The 14,405-nt window shown below is 39.0% G+C and overlaps 1 protein-coding gene across 1 annotated transcript in view; it reads right to left on the bottom strand.

Moving 5' to 3' along the window:
* Positions 1 to 515: 515 nt before the first annotated feature.
* The window catches only part of VEPH1 (ventricular zone expressed PH domain containing 1), a 209,797-nt gene continuing 195,907 nt past the window's right edge, over positions 516 to 14,405 (bottom strand). Inside the window, exons 12-13 of the mRNA XM_022573628.2 lie at positions 6,282 to 6,418; positions 516 to 2,299 (exon numbers count right to left, since the gene is read on the bottom strand). Coding sequence (XP_022429336.1) covers positions 2,063 to 2,299; positions 6,282 to 6,418 — 374 coding nt within the window. The 3' untranslated portion in view covers positions 516 to 2,062. The remainder of the gene's footprint in view (positions 2,300 to 6,281; positions 6,419 to 14,405) is intronic.

The raw sequence follows: 14,405 nt of genomic DNA, 5'->3' as shown, positions 1-14,405 counted from the left end.
TGACATTATTTCCTCTGGTTTATAACATCTCTGAACACTAATCAGCCCCCTTGCTTAAATCCTGGGTGTCCCAAGGAAGCCCTTATTAATTCTTTTGTCTTATTCTCCCTGAGTAATTTCATCTTATCCCACATTTTCAGCAACCATCTATTTATATGATGAGGCCCAATTTTCACGTTCCAAATTCTATTTCCAACTTCTAAGAACTTCTACGATTCACAATACTCTCAAACTTTATGTTAAAACTTAAAATTGAATTGTTTCCTTCCCCAAACTTGGTTTCTTTTATATTTCCTATCCTAGTGAGTTAGCAGTAGAGTCAGGGTAGAATTCAGGGTATTGACTACTTATAATCCTTCTCCATGTTTCTATACTAGACTATGTTTAATAAATTTCAAAGAAAAAATCAACCTGTATGTGCATTGCAAGTAAGCTTTTGTATTAGTTATCTATTGCTACATAACAAATTACCACACACTTAACAGCTTAAAACAGCACTTGTTTATTATCTCCAAGTATCCATGGATCAGGAGTCCAAGCATGGCTTAGCTGGGTCCTCTGCTCAAGGTTTCACAAAGCTGCAATCAAGGTGTTGGCTGGAAATGGGGCTTTATCTGAGGCTCAGGATCCTCTTCCAAGCGGCTCACCTATTGTGGCAAAATTCATTTCCTTGAAGCTGTAGAACTTGTGGCAGCTTATTCAAGGCCAGTGGGAGGGACTCTGACTTGCTCACCCTCTTTCAAAGGGCTCAACTGATTAGGTCAGGCCCACCCAGGATCATATCCTCTCAATTAACTCAAAGTCAGCTGATTAAGGACCTTAATTATATCTGGAAAATTTCCTTCATTTTTGCCATGTAATGTAACATAATCATGGTAGAGACTATCCTATCCCTTTTGCCATATTCTATTAGTTAGAAGCAAGTTATAGGTCCCACCACACTCAGGGTGAGGAGGTTATACCAGGGTTTGGGTCACTGGAAGTCATTCTAGAATTCTGCCTACTACAGCTTAATTTTTTTTTTTAATTATGGGTAATGGCAAAAACCAATAAATGTTTGTAATTTGGAGATATTAAAGTGTTGAATACAAAGAAGAAACGTATAGAACTTTAAAATCTCAAAGTTTAATGGGAATGACACATATTTTGAAGATGGGAAAATGGTTTTCTGTGCTTATCCTGGCTTACACTTACTGCCTTGGGCAGGAGAAATATCCAAGTATCTAAACTTTAGATCATATTATATGAACCTAAAAGGAATAATCAAATAAGTAGTTTGAAGGACATTTAATTACATAATTGGCTTAACTTGAGAACCATTTTACAAAGTGTTAGCCTCACTTGTATTAGGAGAGGATAAATGTAATTATATTTCCGTAAGTAAGTTATATGGTTTTCCTCAGTGTTCATCAATTTGACTTTTCCTTGTAGGTTTTTTTTTCTTTTAATACTTTTTTTTTTCTTTTTGCGGTACGCGGGCCTCTCACTGTTGTGGCCTCTCCTGTTGCGGAGCACAGGCTTCGGACGCACAGGCTCAGCGGCCATGGCTCATGGGCCCAGCCGCTCCGCGGCATGTGGGATCTTCCTGGACCGGGACTCGAACCCGTGTCCCCTGCATCGGCAGGCAGACTCTCAACCACTGTGCCGCCAGGGAAGCCCCTTCTTTTAATACTTTTGACAGATTATTTTTCATCAGAAGTACGTAATCTTCCCTTAGGATAGGTAGTTCAGGTATCTTTTAAAGTTGTTTTCTTACAATGTACAATAACATGTCTATGGAAGTTTCTAGATCCCTACTCTCCCCTTTCTGGCTTCATACCATCCATAGCTCCTTTTCCCATATGCCTCACACAGCTGTTCTGGAGTTAATGCAAATGCCATGTGGATCTGAAATGTACTCAGGATCTTGCCACTTTTAGGTCCTGCTTCTTGGGGAAAACTGCTCCATTGGTATTTAATAAAAAACAGCATGACATGGTGAATTTATCTCTTTTTCCTGACATTGGCAATGACAGTGCAATGCCCATTGTATACAACTGGTGTGAGGTCGGCTTGCAAATCCCTACAGATATGTGGTTACTTCCCTACTTTCCCTCTCTTTTGCTTGGGCAACTGCCACATTGATGCACTGGAGCCACTCTTCTGCATTCTTCTCATCCTTGGCCTTGAAAACATAGCTTTTATTGTCTGTGAAGATTTCGAAAGCCCGAGGGAGAGAGCGGTCCCTGCGTTTCTTGGCCACAACTTTCACACTCTGTACTTTGCTGAGTTCTATTGGTGAGTCATCAGGATCATCTTTCTGAAATGCATGGGAAGGAAAGAACATGAGCTAGCTTTCAATAGTATGGAAAGATCTCTGGCTTCTGGAGAATTTTCTAAGAGGATCAGAATCCTTTCACTTCATGTGGCTTAAGACCTTTGTTATTTTGGGTGCTAAAGCCTCAAAGAGTCATTAGAGCAAATGAAGGAGTGAGCAACTGGCTTTTTGTTGTACTATCTAGGGTTGAAACAAAATAGCCAATTTATAGAAAATTATTATACAGTGGGATTGGGAAAAATGCTTGATTCATATTTCTTTGACTTTATGTCATTTTCTACTGACATTAACACTGTATTACTAGAGCAAAATGCAGCAGTACAATTTGGGGTAATATTAACTCAGAATCTGAGATAATTTTACAGGCTTGACATTTAATTTTCTTTTGTGTTACCTCTGAGAAAGAGGTATTTATTGAACAAACAGGGTTCTAATGTTTAAGTCGAAGAAACTGTTTTTGAAAGTCTCTTGAGCTTTGGAAGCATGATTTGTCCACAAGCATTAAGGGAAGGAATATTTAATGACGTTACATTTTCTTTGCATTAAAGCAGATGCTTAAGGATCTCTCTAACACCAGAGTCATCATGATGGGCTAGCATGAATATTTTTAAGGAGTCAGATACTTCCTTAAAGCAATTTCAGGTCTTTAATATTCCTGAGCCCATTCTGTCCACTGGAGAATGCACCTGTGTTTGAGAATCTTGCCTACCCTCCTTTCCCATCTCCCTTTCACAATCACCCTTCTCTCACTTTGCAGTGGAAAGGCATCTTTTCCACTCATCCTAAACTTTCTATGGTGTATTGTCCACCTTGGAGAAATCTCAGGAGCATCAAACAAAAAGAGTAATTCAAAATACTGATGTCAGCAGAAGAGAGAGTCCAGAAATAAACCCACCTATGGTTAATTAATCTTGAACAAAGGAGGCAAGAATATACAATGGGAAAAAGACAGTCTCTTCAGAAAGTGGTGTTGGGAAAGTTGGACAGCTGCATGTAAGTCAATGAAGTTAGAACACACCCTCATACCACACACAAAAATAAACTCAAAATTGAGTAAAGACTTAAACATAAGACATGACACAATAGACCTCTTAGAAGAGACCATAGGCAAAACATTCTCTGACATAAATAGTACCAATGTTTTCTTAGGTCAGTCTCCCAAGGCAATAGAAGTAAAAACAAAGTAAACAAATGAAACCTAATCAAACTTACAAGCTTTTGCACAGCAAAAGAAACCATAAACAAAACGAAAAGACAAACTGCAGAATGGGATAAAATATTTGCAAATGATGCAGCTGACAAGGGCTTAATTTCCAAAATATGCATACAGCTCATACAACTCAACAACAAAAAAACAAACAACCCAATGGAAAAATGGGCGGAAGACCTAAATAGACATTTCTCCAAAGAAAAAATACAGATGGCCAATAGGCACATGAAAAGATGCTCAACATCGCTAATTATTAGAGAAATGCAAATCAAAACTGTAATAAGGTACCACCTCACACCAGTCGGAATGGCCATCATTAAAAAGTCTACAAATAACAAAATGCTGGAGAGGGTGTGGAGAAAAGGGAACCCTCCTACACTGTTGGTGGGAATGTAAGTTGGTGCAGCCACTGTGGAAACAGTACGGATATTCCTCAGAAAACTAAAAATAGAATTACCATATGATTCAGCAATCCCACTCCTGGGCATATATCTGGACAAAACTGTAATTCATAAAGATACATGCAACCCTATGTTCATAGCAGCACTATTCACAATAGCCAAGACATGGAAACAACCTAAATGTCCATCAACAGATGAATGGATAAGGAAGATGTGGTACATATATACAATGGACTATTACTCAGCCACAACTACCAAGCTCACGCACCACAACTACTGAAGCCCGAGTGCTTAGAGCCCATGCTCTGCAACAAGAGAAGCCACTGCAATGAGAAGCCCACACACCGCAACGAAGAGTAGCCCCCGCTCACCACAACTAGAGAAAGCCTGTGCACAGCAACGAAGACCCAGTGCAGCCAAAAAAAAAAAAAAAAAAAGAAAAGTGAAAAATAAGGCACTATAGTCTTTTAGTTCTTACTTTAAAATGCACATTTTCCTCATTTACAAGAAAATCCCTTTATGATGTGGCTGAAGCTTCAGCGGGACTGCTGACCACTGCATGGTTACTGTCTCCCTGGGGATGAGAGGGATTTTGCTGTGGTCTTCACGCTACATTATATTATTTCCTAATATTTGAGCCAAATGTTCTGTCATATTTCTGGAATGTCAAACCATTATTTCCTGATAAAGATGTCAAATAAGTTAGCCAATTATACAATAGCTTATTCTCTAAACTTTATTAAAAAGCTCCGAATCAAGAAGTATAAAGGTCATTATTTGAGTTCAGGAAAAACATTCTTATGCACTAACTCTACTTTGTTAATGCATAAGAGGGATCTGAAAAATCACTACATCTTAACTTCTATTCTGATTTCTTTAATAAAGACAGGAAATTCAAATGGTCATTTTAAACACTTTAAAAATGCTTCAGTGTGAACCTATGCTAAAAAAATGTTTCCTTAAACCGCCAATAACTTTTCAAATTGAACACACCATTATACTTCCCAGTTAAAAAGACCTTCAGCCCATCTGTATATTTTATAAAACACACAGATGAAGAAAGTAACATGAGTTCAAAATAGATGTCACCAAAATGTTCTTTTTCATTCAAAAAGTTAATGTGAAGTCTTATTAACTAAAAGAGCGTTGATCAGAATTTGTCATAATTCAGATACACCATACTTGATTCCTGTTGAGTAGTAAGTTCAAATAAATTTTGTAATGAGCACTCCAAAGATATAGTGCATGTGCTCTTAGTGAAATGTAATTTTTAAGTAATTTAACACTCTCATTAATTAATTCAGACACAGTTTGGTTTGCCTCTGACCCTGTATTTTAAGTGTACATGGGAAGCTGGACAGTGTACCCATTTAAGAACATGCCTTGGTGTCACGTTGCCTGAGCCTAACTCCAGTTTTACCCTTTCGCACCTTACTGGCTCTAACCTTGGACAAGCCTATCAGTCTCTTTGTGCCTCAGTTTCTCCATCTATAAAATGGCAATAACAATAGTGCTGACCTCAAAGGATTGTTCCAAAGATAGATAGAGGCAATCCAGTGTGGCATGTGATAAGCTCTGTTAAGTTATTATTATTATATCTCAAAATGGTCAAGAAGTAGGTCAAAATTTCATGCTCTCTGATCTGTAATGAGTAGAGTTTAATGATAAATAAAACTGATTTGAAAAGAAAGGGATAACTTTGCATTGTTGATTGCAATAGAATATTATTTCACAAGTTTCCCACTGAAAATTCAGAATATGAATATTTACTGAGCATCCTACTTCAGATTGAAAATTATATTAAACGAATGTTTATTAATTCTTTCAGAATTCTATTGTATTCATTAACTGAATATTAAATGAATGAAAGATAGTAATATTTTTCCCTAATCAGAATTGAATTTGGTTGACTACAAAAAGTACTTAAAATAAATCAGCCTTTTTTTCTTCCTCCCTGCCTACTGTCTCCTTCGTCAGGTCCCCACCTCCAAATATAACCTTCAATCCTAAAAGAAGTCAGAGTCAATGTCATAAGCCACACATTTATTTAGGTGATCCACAAGGAAACAGAAGGTATGGTATTCAAGTCGAGATCCCCGGGTACACCTTCTGTGGTTCGTCTTCTAAAACTTAAGTTAACCAAAAAACCCTCCCGTAATAAACTGAAGAGGTACAGTGAACCAACTAACATAGGAATGAACAGAGTAGACAGTCAAAGGGGCATATATAATAAAATGACACTGTAAAATGGAGAAGGAAAACATTATTGGCCTTTTAACTCAAGACAAAATGCCTAGCTGGCAGAGATCAAGACCTTAAAAATGCAAGTATAAAAGATGGTAGGGGTACTTACAGACTTTCCTTTTTGAAACAGAAGTTGATTTCCAGCCAGTGTAAAATAGCGGGTTTTCCACCTTTTGATGAACTTCCATCTGACTTGCTTCTCTTTAAGTTTTCCTTCTATGAGAGGCTGGCCATCTTGATTTACAACTGTTGAAGGTAACAGAACGATCAAGCCATTTATTTTCCATTATTTATTTGGCAAGTGATCAAAAGTCAGAATTGTACAGTGAACCAGACCCAGTTAAGTACATTTGGATAATGGGCTAACAAATTATGAATTTGGTTAACCTTCCCCCTTTGTCCCTAAAAGAATGCACAATTTAGATACGATAATGGGAAAGTGTTGAAAGCCCTCATCGAGATTTGCAAAAGGAACATAGTTCACGAAAAGGGCATTTGGTTAGCAGGTTTTTTTTGCGGTATGCGGGCCTCTCACTGTTGTGGCCCCTCCCGCTGCGGAGCACAGGCTCCGGACACGCAGGCCCAGCGGCCATGGCTCACGGGCCCAGCAGCTCCGCAGCATGTGGGATCCTCCCGGACCGGGGCACGAACCCGTGTCTCCTGCAACGGCAGGCAGACTCTCAACCACTGCGCCACCAGGGAAGCCCTGGTTAGCAGTTTTGTAAGGTTCATCCAGACATTCAGCTTTCTGTGCTTCCTAACTCCTTTGTTTCATGGTATTCTGTTCATGTGAACTGCTTAGAAATATAACTTTATAAATAATCATAAACCAAGTATATTTAGCTATTTGTCAGCAAAAGTCAATGTAGTGCTCCAAAAGATGTGTTTTTCTGAATCCTTAACAGCTGCAAAGGCAAACTTACCTAACTCTTTTGAACATGATTTTTCCACTCTGGTACACATACACTCTGTCTCCACTGTCCATATTTGAATCTTCACCTAGTTAAAAACTGATCGTTTCATGTTTCAACTCAAACGTTGCTTCCTCTGGGAGCCCTTTCCCAAACCCAGACCGAGTGACTGTCTTCTATATGTTCTCAAAGCAACTGGCGTGTTTCTTTTCTATCAGGTATCATCATTTGTAGATGATTATTGGTATTTACCTTATTAATGTCTTTCTTTCCCATTCAACTGAAAGCTCCATGAGGGCAGGGTCTTTGCTTTGTTCGCTATTGTTACATCAGGCATCTAACCTAGTATGGAGTCTATAAATTGTTGTCGAATGAGTGAATGAATGGATTCCTTTTACACTGAAGTAGAGTGTGTATGATTACACATAACCATAGAATTAGAAATCCGGTTACAATGTCAGAAGTTTAAATGTTGAACTGAAGAATTCCATTTGTTTTACCAACTACATAAGATTCACTCTTCAAATTTCAAAATCATGTGAACGCATCTGATTTCTGGGGAGTATGACAATATTTATTTATATACATTAATGTTCAATTTTCATAGCACCTTGAAAGTGATGAAATTTGTTCATCACTATGAAATTTGGACAGTACCTCTTTAACCATATGAACACAACCTATCCTTCCCATCTACCATTTCTCTTATCTAATGTAGGTAAAAAAATTACCTCAGACAGGGGATTTGTCCACCTTAACAGCACTGTTGGGTTAAGAATAATGCAATGTATAGTTTTTATAAACAAAGTTCTATTAAAGTTAATCTAGCTTTTTTCCCTTCTTGTCTGATGACTAGTCAATTGGATGTTCCATTATCAATCCCAAATTAAGGCTAATAACTGAAACAACATATGAAATATATTGTTAGATAGTGATAGGGTTATGATGAAGATAGAATAGAGAGTGAGTGACTTGGGGGTTGGTGCACATGCATTTAAGTGGTCAGGAAAGAGCTTGCATATTTGAGGTGGCATTTAATCTGAGGCTTCAGTGATGAGAAGTGTCCCCCATTTTCTGCGATGCTCCATGGTGGCTAGTACTAGGTATAGCAGAGGGTATGGAAAGCAGTCACTCAAGAATCATTGACAATCAATGTCAAGAAAATTATCTCAGTGTTCTGCTTTGCTTTACTAGGAATCATCTGATTTAGAGCTTTCTTAAAGCTAGTATGCTCTTTGCAAATTTAAATTTTCCATAAACACAGTGCTTGCTTCCTTTGTGCAGCAGGTAAAGCACTTAGGACACCATGTCTTCCCCACGTGCTACTGGTCCTAGAGGGCGGGTACAGCCTGCTTGCCCTGTGCTCACAGTGTCGGCCTGGGCTAGGGGTTCCATGAATGTCTGCTAACACGTGCTGTTGAGTCATGAAGAGTGCAGCAGCCTGTCTGGGAGGAGGAAGGGAAGGTCCAATGGAGTTCCAAGAGGAGAAAACAAACCAACAAGCAACTAAGTAACAACAAGGAAAAACCCAAGCCAAAAATAGGATTAATTTTTTTCTAAAACACCCATTTCCTATGCTTTCAAATTAGAAAAAAATGCTGATTTAATTGTAATGTTGAAGGATTTTTGAATAACAATTCAGAAGAGTTAGATTCGAGTCCTCTTAACCACTGATTTCTGCTCAGCGAAGAGGAAATAATAATCACTCCCACCTGCTTTACAAGGATGTTGAGAGATCAAAAATCAAAATAAAGAGATTTATGTGAGGACACTAGGTAAGTAGCAAAGAACTACTACCCCTGCCCCCCTCTCTTATTAAAGAACTTACTTCACCTTTTGTAACCACATTGCTGTCTTGCCATTTTTAATGGTAAGATGATTTAATATAATGCAATGTCATTTAATAACAGAATATTTTTCCAGTCTTTCTCCCATATTTACTCAAAGAAACATTTGAAATAGTCATGATATCTGAGCTGATTTGAAATCACTATTGGTTTAGGTAATATTTAAGCACATGTGTCCTTCTAGATCTGACATAGGGAATTAGCTACAAGAACTTCTCCTCAACATAGACCCAAATCTCAAGGCAGGTCCAAATGGTTCACTTTAAGTGTATGTGACGGAAGTCGCACTTGGCAAAATAGTTGAGGGAATTGTTTGAGACATGGAGTGGCTGGGATATCATACCCACATACCCACATGCCCACAATGACTGTGAGAGACACCAGAGAAAATGATAGGCTTACTGGAGAACAAAAGGATGAAGGATGATGGAGAAATGCTGCTAAGTGAAGACTTTTCACTGTAGCCCAGTGAAAGTGGATCCCAGGGGAAAAGTCCATGGAAAGGATTTTAGGAAGGAAATGTTAGAAGCACTTTAAACTAGCTGCATGTTAGGGCCTTAATTTAGGCATCAGAGTCAGCTTCAGATAATATGTAAAAACCAGGCTATTTGTAGCTGTAGGATTAATTTAAAAATAGTTTCAAAAGGCAAAAAAAAAAAAAAAAAAAAAAAAGACTTAAATTTTTTTCCAGTGGCTATCCCAGGTCCTAAAATTTTTTTTTTTATAATTATGTCTGGCTTATGCGTGACTGGCCATGTGTCCTTTTAATAGGCCTATTGCCCATAGCATGTCCTGGTAAGCAATAATTCTCATATGATATTGCAGTCTCTTCATGGTCAAAACAGGGAACTAATTCTTTCTAAGGATGATCATATTCCACTTGAAAAATAACATGTGGAATGAGCCTATGAGGGAATGATTGTGTGTCTAAAACTATCTTGTTTGCACATAATGCATAAAGGATATTTAAATATTTTCTCTCTTGCCAATTAACACATAATTTCATTCAAAGCACCACAATTTGGCTAAGACATTCTTTACCAACCAGGATCCGTTCCTTTTTTAAATTATCAGTTGGCTGAAAAAACTATGGAATATTAAACTGAATTCTCTAGTGCAATTGGAACCCAAACTATTACCATGTTTATCAACTTAAAAGTCTTTTAGAATGCTAATACAAGTGGTCATATATTAATTGTATTCCTTTTGTGCACCAAGGGTTGAAAATACTTATGTTGATAAAAGATGAAATTTGAAGGTGTTAGTCTTACTCAACACCAAGTTGGTGAATAAGAGTGAAATAATATCAGACCAGATACCTTAAAGCAAGAAAGAATATTCCTCTGTTGATCTGCCAACGATATCCAGTCATCTCACACATAATTTTGAGCACAGATAAGCTGTAAGGCACTGTGTTTGGATCTGAGGGGGTCATAAAGCCCAGCTCAGAGAGAGCTTGAGTTTATCATCTTGTGGGGAGATAAAGCATTTTACGAATTTGACAACTCAGTGTAGAGTTTGGCAAGTGCCCCTGCAGAAGTAAAAGCCAAGCATTACAGAACTCAAAGAAAGGAAATTCTTCCAGCTGGGAGAGGGTGACATGGGGGCTGGGCCCCCGCTGAAGAAGGGAGAAAGGAACTTCTAGGAGGAGTACAGAGAAGGCCTGAGGTAACAAGTGGGACATGTGAAGGAAAGTGCATGAAAGAAAAAAACTTAAAGAAGCTGGAAGAATCAATGAACTCAGAAGCAAGTTCACTTCTTCTGCAAGTAAAGCAGTCACTTTGGTCAAAGTCATGAGCTGAAGGTGGGGGATCGGCAGGCGATTCAAGACTTTTTGGTGTAAGATCCAGGAAAGAGATTGGGTATCAAATAGTCATGGGGAGGCCATATTGGACTTCATTTGAAAGTTCTTCTGAAATCCCATTAGAAAGGACCTTGCTTTTCTTAAGGACCAAGGAGGGGCCTAGAGCCTGCGAAGGTCCAGCTAGCACAGACATGAAGCCTCACAGACCCCAGATGGGATCTGCTATGGATCAGGCATGGCTGCAGCAGGAAACGGGGGCACCTCAAGCTGGGCAACTGAGGGCAGTTAATAAAGGGACTACTTACACAGGTGTGGGCAAGGTGTAGGAAAAGCACCTTAGTACTCTGGGGCCAGGAGCCAGGAGGAGGCATAACACCCCTCTCTGGCTGAAGAGGAAAGCGAAGAGAACAGTTAGGACCCAGAAGGAGACCTGTATGCAAGAGCGCTGCCTGACAGGAGTTGTGGCTGTGGATTGAGGACACAGTCAACCTGCGGTGACCAAGCAGGGAGGGAGTCGGGAATAAATAAGCAGACCTCACTCTGCTCCCTCCCTCTGATCTCCTGCCAGAATGTAACTGAAAGCCAGAAGTAAGGAGAATGGAGCACCCTGGGAGGCACCTATTCTAAACTGGGTGTAGGAAGCAGAAAAGCTTCTTGGAGAAAATGTGTCTGAGCTGAATTCTGAAGGACAAGTAGCAGTGATGAAGGTGAAGTGAAGAAGGATATTCTGAAAAAAAAAAACCCAAAACATATGCAAAGGGCTGAGGCCGACAGAGTGGGCATGAAATACATTCTAGGAACTGTCACTCATTCTTTGTGATGGAACGTGGTGGGGCTTGGCAAACAAGAGATGTGATGTGAGATTCAAGAAGAGACTCATCCTGAAGATCCCTGGACATCGTGCAAAGTGGAAGCTAATACTTTGTAACATAACATCATAAAAAATAATAATTTCTGTAGTCATATAACCCCTTTATCTCAAGAGCACAAGAGCTCAATAATTCAAGGTCTCCACCTTGTTTTAAGATCTGTTGCAATTGTGAATATGTTTTTAGCCAATTATAATTTAGTTAAACATAGTGTGTTGAACGCCATGTTTACTCCTTACTATAATAAATCATACAGGGCTGTACCAAAGACTTTCTCTGGCCTAGGCCTAGGGCTGATGAGGTAAGGGCAGTGACTTTGGAGTCAGACCTCAGCTGAAGCCCAGAATCTGTTACTTTAACAGCTGACTTGTCTTGTACAAGTTGTTTAACTTCACTGAGCTTCAATTTCCTCTTCTCCAAAGATGTCATGCTTAACAACAGGGCCACTGTGAATGGCTGTGCACTGCACAAAAACACTCAGCCAAGGGGTAAGTAGGGGCTGAAATTCGGCCCGAATTTTGCTGTTTAAGTCTACACCCCCAAGTGGACATCATCCACCATAAATAAAGGCACAAAAATGCTGTAAAGGTTAACAGTAGCCTTGCTTAACTAAGTCCTGGTACATAATAAGGGGTCAACAAATAGTAGCTACTATCATCATGATCATGACCATGATCATGACCATAAAATCATCATCATCTCTTACTGTGATGATGACCAGGTGGTTTTTATAAATACCATATCCTAATGACTCTAGGATAAAACCCATCTCCCTCCCTCCAATTAAGGATGTAATGAAACCTATACTATATTAAAGTGTTAGGAACAGTGAGAGAATTCAGAGTAAGACAGGAAACCCTTTTAAAGTCCAAGGACTGCAGGCTTTGAACTTGAGGTGTCACAAGCAATTCAGAGTCCCAAAGGGAGGTGAACTCTTCTGTTGTTGAGTAACAGATCCACTTGTTCACAAAGACTGCCATATTCAAGCTAATCCAATAGTGGATTGGGCTGCACTGGGAGCCTTTTCCACATCATTGGTGGTCGCTCCCTTTTATTCCAGAGTTCCTGCTTATTCTTATGACAGTAGGTGGTGACATGTCCCCCACCGTTAACTACTATTCACATTGTACCAAACTCTATCCATACCCAGAAGTTCCTTATATGTATGCTTTCTGGCTTACGCAACTTTTGTCTTGAAAATATTGCATTGTACAAGAATAATTAAGACGGTTGTGAATTTAATTTGTGATGTTCGAATTCTTAGATATTTTTTCTTGATTGTTAAAGACAAATACCTTCAAAAGAAGGCATATTCTGGAAGAAAAAACGTCAATCTCAAATACTTAGTTTTAAAAGAAGAACTGAGAAAAAGTATGTCTTTTAAAAACTTTTCCCTTGAAATGACTGCTTCTGGGAATTACAACTCCTGTACAGTCTGTGGGGAATTATTTTTTATGTATTGAGAGTCTCAACTTTACTTCAATTCCCTTCTATGGTTTTACTGATTTTCTTGTATGTGTGCCAGTTCTAATAAAGCCAACTCTAATTACAGAGGATATGCTTAAAGAGGGATAGAATCATTAACTGAGGAGGTCATAGGAGCCACATTTAGTAGGCTGAGCATCTGTGGTTTCTGAAATCACTGAGGATTGTAACAAATGGCATGTTTCGTATGAATATCCAGGCAGTGTTTTAGAAGCTCATATTTCCTTACAGTAGTAAATAAACGAGGAGCTATCATCCAGCATCCATTTTGTAACATCCTACAAGATGCGTGGGGTCCAAAAAAGGACAAACTCATTTTGACAGCAGCCCTTTGAGGGCACTTTCACATGTGCCGAATGGCTTCCTTTCTCAGTAATTTCATACCCATCAAAATGCAGTCTGCTTTCTAGGCTTCTCTATTAATCACTGAAATATTGTTCTAAAAAAAGCCTCAGCACTACTCTTTTATAAGCTTGTAGAGCAGTGTTTCCCAAACTGTTCTGAGGGCCACCTACATCAGAATTACCTGCTGGCTTCTTAAAATGCACGCTACAAGGAACCACCCCAAACCTACTGAAGCAAAATTTTGGGGTAGGGTGAGGGACCCTGCGTTTTTAACAGGATCCCCAGGTTATTCTAACATAGCTCAGGAACTTCTAGGAAATGATAGTAGCCTCATGATAGATGACAGTAATAGGTCGTACAATACCCAAAATAGTAAAACTGCAAAACCAATAGTGGGAAGAAAATTGTTATGACCTTTCCATAAAATTAAAGAATAGGATAGCAGTATAAGATCACATGCATGTCCTTGGCTTAAGTTAATAGAGTTATAGAAGAAAATGTTCAGAATCAATGTTTGTGGAATTTGGCTTACTTATGGTGTCATCAGTGAAAGAAAAATTCTAAGGCCACTTGCCAAGAAGGTAACCTGCTCAGTAAGTTCTGAGCAGTAAGTATGGTCACCTTTGTGCCCTTATGGGAACCTATCAAAGAAGACTGGCCCAGACTTGCCCAGTAACGACTGATAGGGACCAATGGGAAAAGATCAGGGGTGGGAGAAATGAATGGAGAGAATTGCTCAACCTTATTCTTGAACTTTGAATAAAAAAGGGTTCCATACACACTTCCCATGTTGGTCCCATGCTGTCATCTCATTAATATGATGTCATGGATAGGTATTGCTGGCAACACCTGACCATAGGATTTTAGACAGTTTAAAATGCTGAGTGCTTTCCGGCACGGCCTTGACATTGTACAGCTTTCTTTGTATGGAAAAAAATAGATCTGACACACTTGTACCAGCTCTGTGATAAG

This window comes from Delphinapterus leucas, chromosome 4 (assembly GCF_059928025.1).
Source record: "Delphinapterus leucas isolate spDelLeu-1000000601 "Yukka" chromosome 4, BTC_Dleu_Yukka2, whole genome shotgun sequence".
NCBI classification, from domain to species: domain Eukaryota; kingdom Metazoa; phylum Chordata; class Mammalia; order Artiodactyla; family Monodontidae; genus Delphinapterus; species Delphinapterus leucas.
Note: the sequence above shows the minus strand (reverse complement) of the source record. Positions and strands in the feature narration are given on the sequence as shown.